We start from the raw sequence: 16,273 nt of genomic DNA on the forward strand, positions 1-16,273 counted from the left end.
CGGTTCAGCCACTTTAGACATGGAGATTGTGAGGGGTTTGTGGTCCACGAAAGCCGTAAACTCCCGACCCTCCAGGAGGAAACGGAAGTGGCGGATTGCCAGGAAGAGGGCCAGGAGTTCCCTGTCGAACGCACTGTATTTACGCTCTCTGGGGGTCAACTGGCGGCTGAAAAAGGCGAGCGGCTGCCAGGCGCCGCCGACCCACTGCTCATGCACTGCGCCGACGGCGTAATCCGACGCGTCAGTTGTGACTGCCACCGGGGCCCCAGGTGCCGGGTGAGCCAGCAGAGCCGCCTGGCTCAGGGCAGCCTTGGTGGCCTCGAATGCGGCCTCCCTCTCGGCCGTCCAGTCGACGGCCTGGTTGGCGGACTTGCCTTTGAGAGCCTCGTACAGCAGGCGCATGGTGTGGGCCGCTCGGCGGATGAACTGGTGATAAAATGTCACCATCCCGAGAAATTCTCAGAGCGCCCCAGCGGTATCCGGGCGGGGAAAAGCAGCAACGGCCTCCACCTTCGACGGAAGGGGGGCGGCCCCGTCCATGTTGATGAGGTGCCCAAGGAAGTGGATTGAGGGCAACCCGAACTGGCACTTAGCCGGGTTCACGATGAGGCCGTGCTCGCTGAGCCGTGTGAAGAGGCCCCGGAGGTGCGCCAGGTGCTCCCCCTCCGAGGAGCTGGCAACGAGAATGTCGTCCAGGTAGACGAAAACGTAAGGCATGTCCCTGAGCGCCGAGTCCATCAGCCGTTGGAAGGACTGAGCCGCATTCTTAAGTCCAAACGGCATGCGCAGAAACTCGAATAAGCCAAACGGCGTGACTACGGTCGTCTTAGGGACGTCAGCCGGACGCACGGGGACCTGGTGGTAACCACGCACCAGGTCCACCTTTTGAAAAAATCAGCTTACCCGCCAGGTGCACAGAGAAGTCCTGGATGTGCGGGACCGGGTAGCGATCGGGAGTAGTGGCGTCATTCAAACGGCGGTAATCGCCGCACGGCCGCCACCCACCCCCTGGCTTGGGGGCGATGTGGAGCGGCGACGCCCACGGGCTGTCCGAACGCCGAACGATGCCAAGGCACTCCATGTTGGCGAACTCAGACCTGGCGACCTCGAGCCTCTCGGGGTTGAGCCGCCGGGCCCTAGCATGGACCGGGGGGCCCTCGGTCACGATGTGGTGCTCCACACCATGTTTGGTCGTGGCCGCAGAGAAGGTGGGTTCAGTCAGGCTGGGAAACTCACCGAGGAGGATCTGGTAGTTGTCCCCCTCCGAGAGCGAGCCGGAGAGCCCACTGCAGGTCGCCTCCCCAGAAACACACGCAATCGTGGAGAAGGTCAGCGCGTCAACAAGGCGGCCGTTCTTGACGTCCACCAGCAAACCGTGCGCGCACAAAAAATCAGCGCCGACGAGGGGGAAAGATATGTCAGCAGTGACAAAGTCCCACGTGAATCGCTGACCCCCAAAACACAAGTCCACGGTCCTCGTGCCGTAGGAGCGGATAGGGGTGTTGTCTGCAGACGTCAGTGGCGGCCCCTGGGAACCACCGGCGGTGTCGTCCACGGTAGCCGGCAGCACACTCCTCTGTGCGCCGGTGTCGCAGAGGAACTTGAGTCCAGAGATGGCGTCTCGGACAAACAACAGCCGGTTCGTCGTGCCTGCGCTCACGGCTGCTACTGAGCGCAGGCTCTGGCGTTTCCCGCCGCGTAGGTACAGGGGGGACGGCACTTGCTCGCCTTAGCGCCAAAGCGTGCATGGTAATAGCACATACCAGAGCCGGCGCCGCCGTCAGCAGCAGTGAGTCCCTTCTTGGTCGGCGTGTCGCCACCCGCAGGTGCAGAGCTGCGTGTCAGGGCCAGCACCTCCGGGGTGCAACGTTGAGCAGCCAGGAAAAAACGATCAGCCTCCTCGGCCAGGGCGCGGGGCTCCGTAATAACAGTGTTGGCCAGAGCTGTCTGAACGCGAGGAGGCATGTGGCGGAGGAACAGCTCAACAAAAAGAAAGTTGGGCTCCTCTGCACCCAGCAGGTTCAACATCACCTCCATCAGCTCGGAAGGTTTGCTGTCCCCAAGTCCCTGGATTGCAAACAGCCGTCTGGCCCGTTCTTCCCGCGACAGCTCAAAAGTCTTGAGGAGGTAAGCTTTAAAAGCTTCATATTTATTCCGGGCTGGAGGGGTGGTGATGAAACTCACCGACCTGGTCGCGGTGGAACTCCCCAGCGCCGAGACAACGTGGTAATAGCGCACATCGTCGTCTGTGACGTCGCGGAGCGCGAACTGCGCCTCGGTCTGGGCGAACCATGCCGCCGCTGATGTCTCCCAAAACTCCGGCAACTTCAGAAAAGTAGCGTTGTTTGCCATGTTCGGTTCAGTCCCTGAGTCTTCAGCGAGACTGACGTCGGGGTCACCAGTGTGGTGCCGAAGAACGGGAGTCGGAGGCGGAGTATGAATGTTGAAAGCAGGCGCGAGCCGTTTATTAACATCAGCCATTCAAACCACAACAACACTGAACCGGAAGCGTAACGTCCGTCACTGCGCCCTATCCGGGCGGAACCACATTAACCCGCAGAGGGTTCCTAAGTGAATTATGTAACCCACTACAGTACGATAATTTCACAGTGCCTGGAAATGCCAAAGTTATTGTGCAATTCATAATATAATAAGTTGATTCACTGTCTCAATAATCAAATAAATTCATTGACTCTTAAAAGTTGTTAGTTGCAGTAGTAGCGAATATGGTTTTTGGATAAGGGGAAGGAAACCGGAGCACCCGGAGAAAATCCTCAAGGAAATGTAGGGAGAGCTAAACTAATTTTATATCTGTCTACTAATTCTAGTTTAATCACGTTGAAATCAGAGTTTTTAAATTATTCCAAATATTTTCTGTTGGTGCGACCACCAAAGCAGTAGCAAATGCCCCCAACAGTCCCAACGTTAGAGCTTTTATAACAGTGTCTCTGTATCCTTTGGCCTTTGGTGTTTTGATGAAAGTCTTAAAGGTGTCAATTACTGCATCATTTAAGAGCTTCTTTGACAATAAGATGACCAATAATTCGTCAAGACTGCCAACACTCTTAATCAGATCTTTTAACAAACACGTTTCAACATTATTTACAATATCTACCCTAAATGTAAAATCTGAGTCCCAGACATGGGGCCAAATCTTTCTAAAAAAGTTATTTATCGCTTTCGTTTGACGGACTATTGTAATGTTAGCTCTTTTCAAAGCTGCACGAAGTAGCTCTGTAACTACTAAGTGAACAAGAATTTTTTTACTTTCTAGATTAGTGCAGTCCATTATCCTGACAATGACAAATAATTAAAAGCCGGGTATTTAATTTCACCTGAATTAGATGCAATCAAATCTAATGTGTAGATCACTGAGAGTCCTCCAGTATCTGTGGGCAAATGTGTGATCTGTGTTTATATAGAGTAACAGAATTCTGTGATGCAACAGCAGCAGTGGGCGGGGCCAATTCCAAATGTTCTGATGATGTCATCAGAAATGATGTCAGCAGTTCTCTCAGTGACTTCAAAGCATTATGTTAAATTGTCCCAATGAGCTCCGCCCCTAAAGTTCCCAACTCCCAACATGGCCGACAGTCTTCTCCGACCCTTCAGCCGGCGTGGCAGAAACCAAAACAAGATGGAAAAATAAAATGTAATAAAACAATTATGACTGACTGCTTCTCATAAGATGAAGCATACTTTAGTTTTTTTGGTCAGATTTGGCTGGAGTTTGCTCCTTCGGAGAGCTGCGTCCTGAACGAAGCACGCTGAAGCGTTTTTATTTCAGTATCAGCATCTTATACATTCCTTTACATACACACTGTCTACCGTTTTCCATTCATTCCGTCTGCACCCACAGACTAGTTTGCACCATTTAATTAGCAAAGCAATGAAGATAAGAGTGAGACACAGGAGAGGAAAATAAAAATAAATAAATGAATAAAGTACATAAAAATAATAAATAGGAAAAATAAATAACTAAATAAAAAGGAGGTGGGGTGGGGAGGGTATTAGTGTGTGTGCATGAGTGTGTCTTATGTATTACTAGAATGTAGGGGTGTGCAAACAAGGGTACCTCACGATTCAATTCGATTTCGATTATTGGAGCTTCGATTCTTCGATTATAACGATTGTCGATTTGATTATTGGTGCCACGATTCTTCGATTATTGTGATTTTTTTTTTTTTTTTATGCTTTTTTCCATACAAGATTGATTTTGTCTTTATTTGTGGGTACATTTGTAAATAAATAGCCAATCAATTAACTCAGTTCCTCTAACAACACTCATTCAGTAAATAAGGTTTTTTGAACATTTGACATGTATTTTTCAAAGACATAAAATAATGTATTTTATGACTATGTAAACATTTGCTCTTTGACTTACTTAACTTTGACCAGGGAAAGCTGCACTTGCATGAGAGCGCCCTCTATTGGTGGAAAACACTGAAAACGGTCAAGCCCTGGATTTAATGAGTTCATTAATTCAAGTAAACAAGATATATGTACTTCCATCAAATCTATTTAGTGTAAACATATCTACCATATTTCAAGTGAACAATAAGAAATTCAGCAGCTTATTCAGTCTGGAATCTGGATAGGATAACTTAAAAAAATAAAAATAAAAAAAGAAATAAAAAAAATATATATATTTTTTTTTTTCTAATTCCAAATTGTCACGTGACGCATCGCGATGCATCGACACATCGATGAATTGCACCCACCTCTACTAGAATGTGAAGGAGAGTCTATTCACTGCGTTAACAGAGGCATGGCAGGGCTCCAGCTTTTGAGAAAAACACTTTTCTGAAGTCTAAGAGTATGTTATCTGTTCCATCTGAAAGATTTCCCATACTTTTTCAGTCCACATGTTGTATGTTGGGGGGTCAGATTTTCAATTCAATTTTATTTGTATAGCGTCTAATACAACAGATGTTGTCTCTAGACGTTTCCAGAGACCCAGAACATAAACCCCCGAGCAATTATTATATAAAGAATGGCAGGTAAAAACTCCCCTAGTGGGAGAAAAGCCTTAAGCCAAACAGTGGCAAGAAAAACTCCCCTTTAGGAGGGAAGAAACCACCACAATAGTGATGCACTTTGCTGCTGTCAGTTATATCTGTAAGAGATATTTTTTTACCTCTACCCACAATTCCTTCCGGTATCACACCTAGTATCGCCACCGTCGGATCTTTTATGAGATCTTGATACTGAAAGGGCCCCAAACACATCTTCCCAATATGTATTTAATTTTGAGCATGTCCAGAATATGCGAGTCTGGTTGCCTATTAGGGGTGTAACAATATATCGTGCCACAAAATTTCGTGATACAAAAATGTCACAATACGTGTCGTGGAGGTGAAAAAGTGTATCGCGATATTGGAATATTAATATTAATCTATTGTGTTGACTAGTAACGCGCATCCGAAAAAAGAAAAAAGTCAAATCATACATGAGAGAAACTATTCAGTTTGTGGCAAAATATTTTATTGTATGAAACTGAAGATCATAATGCAAACCTGACATTTACTTTTAGTTCAGTTTGTGGAAAATGGTTGGCCTGGCTTTTTCTTTAAAACTTAAACAGTTATAAAGCATTACAAACTGTAACAATAGGGCAAACGCACAGCATTGTTTTGTATTTTGTGTTTTTCAAATAAAAGACCATTTTTTCCAGTCATATGTTCCTCATTCAAGGTTGTTAAAAAAATACTGCTATAATATCGTATCGTTATCGTGACCTCAATATCGTGTATCGTACCGTATCGTGAGATTAGTGTATCGTTACACCCCTATTGCCTATCTGCATGCCACAGTTTCTCCAGCATTTATTAGTGTCTGACCCATTTTGACCACTATTTCTGGTGTACGAAAGAACCTTGTGATTACCTTCCATTTGTATTTCCTCCAGTTATTGGAATTGGTGACTAAGTGTGCTGAAGCAGCGTATATTTTGAGTGGATTTCCGAAAGGGGGAAAGGAGGAGGAAACGTAGCGCCTCTTTGTGACGGGCAAGCACGTTCTGCCTCCTGATGCGGAAGGATTAAAGCGGAGCACGACGCTCACACTGCAAAAACTCCAAATCTTACAAGAATATTTGTCTTATTTCTAGTTAAAATGTCTGATTTTTAGTCAAAAAAATCTCATTACACTTAAAATCAGACTCATCACTGATAAAAAACAACAATTTTCACCTGTTTCAATTAGATTTTCACTTAAAATAAGTAGAAAAATCTGCCAGTGGAACAAGATTTTTTTGCTTGTAATGAGAAGATAAATCTTGTCCCACTGGCAGATTTTTCTACTTATTTCAAGTGAAAATTTACTTGAAACAGGTGAAAATTGTCAAATAACAAGTTATTTATCTGCTGATGACTCTTGTTTTAAGTGTAATGAGATTTTTTGACTAAAAATAAGACATTTTAACTAGAAATAAGAGAAATATTCCTGGTAAGATTTTGAGTCTTTGCAGTGCAGAGCATCAGTGTGCTTTCCCTGGGTGTTTTGTTTGTTCATTTATTTAGCACATATTAAAAAGTCAGTAATACAATTACCATATAAAAAAAACAATAGACAGCATATATGCAAGGACGTCCAAAAAACTCTTTAGGGGCTTGACAAGAGGACTTCCTTAAATGAACATAAAAATTGACATAAATGCATATCATACGCAGCAAACACACGCCACACACACACACACACACTCCCGCGCACAGCACGCTCACACACTGCACACTCAACACGCTCACACAAAGAAAAGAAAAAGTACATACCCAAAAAAATAGAAAAGACAAAGGAAAGAAAGAAAAACCACAATACTGTATAAAAAAATGAGGAAAAAAGACAAGTGTGAGTAAGTAGAAGTTTACATCATATTATTAAGCTATTGATATAGCAAAATATGTTTCACAGATTATTTTAAATCATGAGAAAGTTTGACCAGGTGGGGAGGAAGTGAATTCCACATCTTGGAACATCTGTAAGAATCTTAAACTGAGATGAAATAGTTTGCGATTGTGGGGACCAAAGCTGGGAGGCTTTATAGGTTGAATAATTCTGAAATTCATTGTTCGGGGAAAAGAAATTGTGAAAAAAAGTTAGGAAGAGTTTTATTTAAAGAACCGCATACAAATTGAGCAATTTGGAGGTTTTCATTTAGCAGAGAGATCCTTGACTAGTTAAACTCATCCTGGTGAGGATGTTGAGTTAAAGGTTTGCTCTAGAAAAAGGCTCCAAATCAATGATCTGCACCCTTCTTATTTCTCTGAATGTCCGGTGGGAAAAGCAGTCTGCAGCAGTTGTGTTCTGCTTTTCCGTTGCTTGTATAATCCCCAGTCCTGTTCCCGTGTGCGCTGCCACCTGTTGCATATTCATGCTCCTTCCACGGACTCATCTTTTCACCGCGAGGCCAGACTTGGCCTTTTCTTACAATGCAGTTTCTCTCCAACATGCCACCGTTGCCTGGATACCAGACAGTTATTTGCATGACATTGGGAGACGGGGAAGAACCCTCGTAGCCATTCAGAGCAGCTCCCTGCACCAAAACGTGGCCCACAATTCACTTGTGTGATTTCCTCTCTTCATATTGGAGGAATGAAGGCTTCCTTTGTTTGTTTTCTTCAGTCGGTTGTCTTACAGTCGCCACAAAAGTCACGTCTTTCACATTTACCTCTCGGTTGTTACGCTGCTGAAAATGAGCAGCATTTGTGAACTCAGAAATGTTTTTGTTGCAGGAGTCTGGGGGTTCACTGTTCCAAGGTTCGCTCGCTCACGCTGGACTCATGGGAACCGGAGTTATTTAAGGTACAGTTTTTCCTGGATGACGCCCGACCTGACCATGAGCAAGACCTTGATTAGACCCACCAGTTTCACTCCAAAACATCACATAACAGAAAGAAAGTCGAACAAAAAAGCAGGAGGGATTCTACAACTTCATGTGTACGGAAGAGTATTAGGGCCGGGCAGGAGAAAAAATATTTGAGAGGGGAAGATTATTTTTTTTTATTATGCACTTGGAGAAAAAAGTCGAAATGTCGAGATTAATGTTGAAATACAATTTCAAGAATGAAGTCGAAATTTCGTGAATAAAGTTGTATATACGACTGAGTATTAGGGCCAAACTAAGACAAAAAAAATGGAAATTAGGAGAATAAAGTCATAATATTATGAGAATAAAGTCGTCAAATTTACGAGAATAAAGTCGTAACGTTACGAGAATAAAGTCGTAATTTATGAGAACTCTAACAGGAAGAGCATCTTCTCCCTGTGTTTAAATGAGGAATATTGAGCATCTTGTGAAGTTATATTTATTTATTTATAATATATTTAATATTAAGACTTTATTCTCGTAATATTATTACTTTATTCTCGTTATTTTACGACTTTATTCTCATATTATTATGACTTTATTCTCTCTCTCTCTTTATTCTAATTTCATTTTTTTTGTCTTAGTTTGGCCCTAATACTCGTAGAAATACAATTTTGTGAATAAAGTTGAAATGTCTCCTCTGGCCCATCAAATCCAGTTAGGAGAGCGAGTCTTTATGAGCTAAAAGAGAAATAATTTCTTTGTTGCTAAAGCTGATTCTGCAGTACAGTTTCACCAGTTCATCTACAGGCCTACGAGGCATTTTGTAAAGACAGTTTGTTATAGTCTCAGAAGGTTGACTTTATTATAGACATTTCACCTTTTTTTCCTCAACATTTCAACTTTTTTCTCGAAGTGCATAATGGGGAAAAAATAAAATATTTTTATTTTTCTCCCGCCTGGTCCTAATACTCTTCTGTATCATGTGTGCTTTGTTTGTTAAAGATGAGGTTTATATTGAAAGACTTTCCCTAAATCTTTTTTTTATCTTATCTTGATCTGTAGAGAGAGGATCACTGCAAAAACTCATATTAACAAGAATATTTGTCTTATTTCCAGTTAAAATGTCTCATTTTTAGTAAAAGAAAAACTCATTACACTTAAAACAAGAGTCATCACTGGAAAAAACAACAATTTTCACCTGTTTCAAGTAGATTTTCACTTAAAATAAGTAGAAAAATGAAAAAAAAAAATTCTTTGCTTGTAATAAGAAGATAAATCTTGTCCCACTGGCAGATTTTTCTACTTATTTCAAGTGAAAATGTACTTGAAAAAGGTGAAAATTGTCAAATAAGTTATTTTTCTGCCGATGACTCTTATTTTAAGTGTAATGAGATTTTTTGACTAAAGATGAGACATTTTAACTAGAAATTAGACAAATATTCCTGGTAAAAGTTTTTGCAGTGATCAGTCGAGGGTCTGCTGCAATGTCATAAATCTTAATTTTTAAGCCGATATTTTGTTTCTGCACCATTAACAAAGAAACAAACAAGTCAATAAATACTGTAGATTGTAATATTTTTTCAAACTTTTCCATGGATGTGCAAGGTCTGAGTTGACAGACCATGAATGTCTTTTATTTCCTTCCAGCTGATGTGTGAGCTTGGGAACAGTGTCATCAACCACATTTACGAAGGTTCATATCGAGAACAAGGTCTGAGTAAACCATCCCCTTCCAGCTCCAGGTAGGGATGTGAAAACGTGCAGATACTCGGCACACGGGTGTCTGTTCTCGGGCGTTAACGCCTCGTGTGGTTGTTCCCGAGCAGGCAGGAGAAGGAGGCCTGGATCAAGGCCAAGTACGTGGAGAAGAAGTTCCTGAAGAAGCTGGGCTCCACGCAGATCCTCGTCAACGGGGGGCGCAAGTCTGAGCGGCGGTGGAGCGTGAAGAAGTGTCGGAGGCACAACAGCGCCACCACCATATCCAAAACACGACAGAAGTACCGGCCGGAGCCGGGCAGCACCTCCCCGTCCACCCTGTCGGCAGGTCAGACAACCCCGTCATCTGGTGGTGTTTTAATAACATTAAGGTTACAGCTCAAAGCACCCACGATCAATAACTCCAGTAGGAAATACAGTAATCCCTGGTTTTTCACGGGGGTTACGTTCCAAAAAGAACCCGTGATAAGTGAAATCCGCCGAGTAGCAACCTTTTTTTTTTTTGTTTGACAATTATTATACAGGACAGTCTCAGAAAATTAGAATATTGTGATAAAGTCCTTTATTTTCTGTAATACAAAAATGTCATACATTCTGGATTCATTACAAATCAACTGAAATATTGCAAGCCTTTTATTATTTTAATATTGCTGATCATGGTTTACAGCTTAAGAAAACTCAAATATCCTATCTCAAAAAATTAGAATATTCTGGGAATCTTAATCTGTAAGCCATAATCAGCAATATTAAAATAATAAAAGGCTTGCAATATTTCAGTTGATTTGTAATGAATCCAGAATGTATGACATTTTTTTTTTTTTTTAATTGCATTACAGAAAATAAAGAACTTCATCACAATATTCAAATTTTCTGAGACAGTCCTGTACAAGGCTTCAAATTGCGGGGATCACCACGACCCGATTAATTGGATTTGAACGGGAAAAAAATTAAAAATGATTATGAAAAAGCCGTGAAGGTGTGTTTTTACCAAAGAAGAACTTGGTTATGGGTCGTTGTTGTCGCTCTTTTTTCTTCTGGGCAAAAAGATTATTATAAACCGACATGAAACCATGGATTATATCTGAGACTGTAATGAACGATTCATCAAAGGTCGTTCTTGAGCTGCTGCTGAAGCTCATTGGCCGTTCTCAGCTTGTTGCTAAGCAACCAATGTTATTGTGTATATAGTGTGTATATAGGTGTGAGGATGTTATTGATATTCATATAACATTTATGTATATATATGTATATGTATGTGTGTGTATATATATATATATATATATATATATATATATATATATATATATATATATATATATATATATATATATATATATATGTATATATATATATCTATATATACACATGCACTTTTTGGATATGACATATACACACACACACATTTTATATATATATATATATATATATATATATATATATATATATATATATATATATATATATATATATATATATATAAAATGTGTGTGTGTATATGTCATATCCAAAAAGTGCATGTGTATATATAGATATATCTGTGTGTATATATAGATATCTGTTGTTTTTTGTATAGAAATTAAATTAATTTTGATCATAAGTAAATATAGTTTAGGGGGTAGGATATAATACGTTTTTACTTCTTCTTACTCCTTTTAGAGCATGTTAATTATGATGGATGCATGTTTTTATTTATATTTTTGTTTTTTTGTTTTCTTATTTACATTTATTTTAGTTTTGTATTCACTACTGTTTCATGTTGGAAATAAAAATGTCAATCAATCAAATCGGTGAAGCAGCGAGACGTGGAAGGTGAACGGCGTTATACCAGGGATTACTGTAAAGGTGATGGGACAATAATAACATTCTTCTAGAGCTGATCTCACTCTGTTCCCTTTGTTCCCCGGTTACGTTTAACAGCAGCTGCCAAGTTCAGACGAGAGTCCTTGTTCTGTCCTGATGAGCTGGATTCTCTCTTCTCCTACTTCGATACGGGATCCGGCCCACGAAGTAAGAACCTCACAAGTTAGCCCCTTCACACTGTAGAGTCCCTGTGCACAAACATGCTGGCAAAGCCTGATTATTACAGCATGGATCCAACATTGATCCTTTATAAACACTTATTATTATTATTATTATTATTATTATTATTATTACGTTTATTGAACAGGGACAAATGTATCAAACATTATTTCATAAAAAATACAAAACAGATGTCATACATACAGGTTTCTAGCCAGAGCTAATTTGCAACCCCTGTCCCTGGTTAGGCCTTTACTTAAAATTTGAAAGCAGAGTTAAAACAGTACAAAACCATTAAAATACAAAACATGCAAAACAGAATAAACAGAATAAAGACAATACAAAGACAAGAAGCAAAAACACAAACTAGATAAAGACAGAAAACTAAAATAATACAGTGGTACAGTATGTTAAAGTCAATGTTCACAAGCTTGTTTCAGTTTCAGCCATTGTTTTACTTGTTGCTAAAAACCTTGAGCTCTGTCAGTATTTTGATTTCAGGTTCAGTTTATTCCATAATTTGGTACCTATTACCGAGAAGGATGACTGTCCAAATGTTGTTCTGTGTTTTACTATCCTACAATTACTGCTTGTTGCAGCCCTAGTTCTAATTCCACTGTTTTGTTTGTTTACCAATTGGCAGAGTATTTCTGGGGCAAAGGTTATTCACACATTTGAAAATAAGTTTTAAAAATGAGAAGCCTACAAAGCTGTCAAAACTTAATAGATTGTATTTTTTGATAATTTGGCAGTGATGCCACCTTAATTCAATCCAAAACTCAAATATCCTATCTCAAAAAATTAGAATATTCTGGGAATCTTAATCTTAAACTGTAAACCATAATCAGCAAAATTAAAATAATAAAAGGCTTGCAATATTTCAGTTGATTTGTAATGAATCCAGAATGTATGACATTTTTGTTTTTTTAATTGCATTACAGAAAATAAAGAACTTTATCACAATATTCTAATTTTCTGAGACAGTCCTGTAATGACCTAATAGGTGTAAGTGTCCGATGAGCGTGAGCGAGGCGTTGTCGTCTAACGTGTCCGTGTTGTGGCGTCTCCCGGTCCGGCAGGTCTGAGCAGCGACAGCGGCCTGGGCGGCAGCACCGACGGCAGCACAGACATCCTGGTGTTCGGCTCCGTGGTGAACAGCGTCACGGAGGAGGGTGAGGCCCGTCCGGGAAGGTTCAGCCACAGGAACCGGTTTGATCTGGTGATTAATCAGTGCTGCCGGTCCGTTCCTCCTCCAGAGTGTGAGGCGTCCGAGGACTCGAGCGGCGACGCGGAGCTGGAGCCGGAGCAGGAGGCCTCGGACCCGGAGGACGTCAGGGAGATCCACCCCGGAGCGCTGCTCTACAAGGCCTCCAAGGTCCGCAACCTGCCCGTCATGGCTGAGGCGCTGGCTCACGGGGCCGACGTCAACTTTGTCAACGACGGAGACGGAGGAAAGACGCCGCTCATCCAGGCTGTGGTCGGGGTGAGTCACATACCTAACCCTTACATACCGTTATAGTCTTAACCCTGGTGCTGTCTGCAGGGGAGGAAGGGAGGGAAAGGAGGGAGGGAGGGAGGGAGGGAAGGAAGGGAGAAAAGAAGGAAGGGAGGAAGGAAGGAAGGAAGGAAGGAAGGGAGGAAGGAAGGAAGGGAGAAAAGAAGGAAGGAAGGAAGGGAGGAAAGAAGGAAGGGAGAAAGGAAGGAAGGAAGAGAGGAAGGGAGAAAGGAAGGAAAGGAGAGAGGAAGGGAGAAAGGAAGGGAGGGAGGAAAGAAGGAAGGAAGTAGGAAAGGGAGAAAAGAAGGGAGAAAAGATGGAAGGAAGGGAGAAAGGAAGGAAAGAAGGGAGGGAGGGAGGAATGAATGGAGAAAAGGAAAGAAAGAAGGAAGGAAAAGCAAAGAAGGTAATAAAGGAACAAATGACGAAAGGGAGGTAGGAAGAAAAAGGAGTAAAGGAGGAAAAGAGGAAAGGAAGAAGGGAGAGAGCAGGAGGAAAGAAGAATTGGGTAATTTTGACCCAAAGACAGCATAATTGTTTCAAAGAACAGGGAAAGTACTTTTTAGGTTGTACACGGTATCAGTGTCTGCGTTTCCATGCATCAATAACCCTTTTAAAACCTGAATATTGGCAATAACCTGAGGCCCCGTTTACACGGAGCAAAAACGGAGGCTTTTGGCCGTTCGTTTACACGAAAACGCAGCTCAAAGTCTCCAAAAACCATCATTTCTGAAAACTCCGGCCAAACTGGAGATTTTCAAAAACTCTGTCTTCACGTTTGCTTGTAAACGGAGGGAAACGGATATTTAGGCTTCAGAACGTCACATTATGAGACAGAAACGTCACCAGTGTCATGAGTGCGACCTGTGTTTACAATTAGTTTGGCCACCGTCAATATTTTCTTGTATTTTACCTGTTTTATATTCTAAAGTCACACTTAAAAGTAACTCCACTTCTCTGTCACTCCAAACCAAAGACTCTCGTTCCGTCTTGGAAGTAAAGCCTGAATTATGGTTCCGCGTTAAATCGATGCAGAGCCTACGGCGTAGGTTACGCGGCGATGCACGCCGTACGGTGTGCGTCGCCCCGTACCCTACGCCGTAGGCTCTGCGTTGGTGTAACGCAGAACCATAAATCAGCCTTAACTGGAAGTTACACGTGTCATTTGTTGATGTTTTTTCCAGGATTCTGATTGGCTGGCATGACGTTAACAGCGTATTTATGCGGATTTGTGTAAACAAAGAGATTTTGAAAACGATCTCGTGTAAACGAGGATATTTTTCAAAACGTAGAGGGGGAAATATCCGTTTTTGTAAATACCCGGCTATGTGTAAACGTGGCCTGAATTTGCACGTCCATGTAAACACCAATAACCCCTTTGAATAACCTGAATTTGCTCATATTCCGATTTCTAAAAACCCCAATATGAGCCCTGGGTTACTCCTTTTAAAACCTGAATATTCAGTCATGTAAACACCAAACGGAATATCCCCATCAAACGGAACAGGAATTAGTTTTCTGCACATGCTCTGTTCACAAGGAATCCTGGTCTTTTGAGTCCAGGAAGTTCTTCTAAACACGGAGAAACAAGACCAGGAGGAGACTAATCACTTCATAAATGTAATGAAGGATATGAACATTTCTGCATTTGTAGACGGTAGAAAGTACCGGGATAGAAGATTTACAAGAAGGTGAGAGAAAAGTTGCGCGAAGCAGCATTTGTTTTGAATTTGGATACAGGAAGAAGAAGCAGGAATGACGGTAATTGCGTCATGATGTTCTCCGTGCGTCGCTGGTTTGATCCAGATATCCTGAATTATTAATTACCATGGAAACGGAATATTCCCAATGTTTCAGTAACCGGAATATTAGCAATAACCCAAATTTTGACTGCATGTAAACGCAGTTATTGGCAGTTCATACTACTACTAGTAGTAGTAGTAGTACCACTACTATCAGGGGATATCCATTTTTATGCATTTTAGGGACATTTTTACTGCTGTCAAAATGTCCAAGTATGTAAGAGTTAAGTACAACTGTCCTGCAGCTCCTGACGTCACATTTTCAAGCACTGAAAATCATATTAATGGTTGTTTTTAATCAGCAGAATGATTTAAGAGATGTTGGTCAATGAGTTAACGCCAACGCATCTAAAACCAGTGTTTGAGTTATTATACCTGCAGCTCCATGAGCATGGGATTTTATTTAAATGACACAATATTAAAAATCAGGCTTTAATTCTGATGCAACATTCTCAATTTGAACTAAAATAACAAAAGAAAATACTGCCTTAGTTAAATCCATATGAGATATCGACTATAAAGCAAAAATCCCATCAAAAATAAGCAGAAATGTCGGCAAATGTATAAAACTTATCAATCTATTCTTCAATTAGAAAATATGTAGAGCTGTTGGCTTGTCATTGACGTAAGCGGTGCTGGTTCCAGGGTTCTCTGATCGCCTGTGAGCTGCTGCTGCAGAACGCTGCTGACGTCAACCAGAGAGACTCCCGGGGGAAGGGGCCCCTGCATCACGCCACGTATCTGGGACACACCGGGTGAGTCAGCGCTCTCCGTCTCTCTGCTGCAGCCCCGATCCAAACTGCACGAGGAGAGGCTATTAATGCAGTTTTTTAACCACTTTGCACATGATTTACAGTTTAATAAAAGTACTGACACTTGTCCAACAGAGTGGTATATATATATAATATATATATATATCCTATAATATCATAAAATCATGAGTCTCCTAGTTTTGATTCCCACGTTACTTGACTTAAAGGGGACCTATTAGGGCATTTAATGTCTATTTTAAACAGGCATTTAATGTCTTAAAAACAAGCTTTTGGTTGTTTTTTATAAATAAATTAGAAATTCAGCCTCTAAACCTTGTCTTTATCTTCCCATTCTCCAACCTCATTATCTATGCAGGATTCTGAGTGGGCGGGGCTATGATAATGAGGCTCTGTGCTGATTGGCTGCCTGAATGACGCGATACACCGCTACGGAAAAATGGAGGAAGCTCCGGCCGGCGAAGTTGAGGCTGATTTACGGTTCTGCGTTAAATCGACACAGACCCTACACCGTAGGCGTTGGTGTAACGCAGAACCATAAATCAGCCTTTACACCGTGTCATAACTGCATGTGATGCGAGCGAGCCAGCGTCAGCGACAAAATCAATTCCATTGCTTTATTTTCTATTGGACTGTCCTAACTGGATGCGCAGCACGACGCACC

General features: G+C 41.7%; 1 protein-coding gene across 1 annotated transcript in view; it reads left to right on the forward strand.

Moving 5' to 3' along the window:
- Positions 1-16,273, forward strand: part of acap3a (ArfGAP with coiled-coil, ankyrin repeat and PH domains 3a) — a 119,927-nt gene that overhangs the window by 94,001 nt on the left and 9,653 nt on the right. The window contains exons 16-22 of the mRNA XM_061735207.1: positions 7,731-7,800; positions 9,455-9,549; positions 9,634-9,851; positions 11,441-11,530; positions 12,613-12,714; positions 12,799-13,025; positions 15,485-15,594. Coding sequence (XP_061591191.1) covers positions 7,731-7,800; positions 9,455-9,549; positions 9,634-9,851; positions 11,441-11,530; positions 12,613-12,714; positions 12,799-13,025; positions 15,485-15,594 — 912 coding nt within the window. The remainder of the gene's footprint in view (positions 1-7,730; positions 7,801-9,454; positions 9,550-9,633; positions 9,852-11,440; positions 11,531-12,612; positions 12,715-12,798; positions 13,026-15,484; positions 15,595-16,273) is intronic.

The sequence above is a fragment of the Cololabis saira genome, chromosome 12 (genome assembly GCF_033807715.1).
Source record: "Cololabis saira isolate AMF1-May2022 chromosome 12, fColSai1.1, whole genome shotgun sequence".
Classification (NCBI taxonomy): domain Eukaryota; kingdom Metazoa; phylum Chordata; class Actinopteri; order Beloniformes; family Belonidae; genus Cololabis; species Cololabis saira.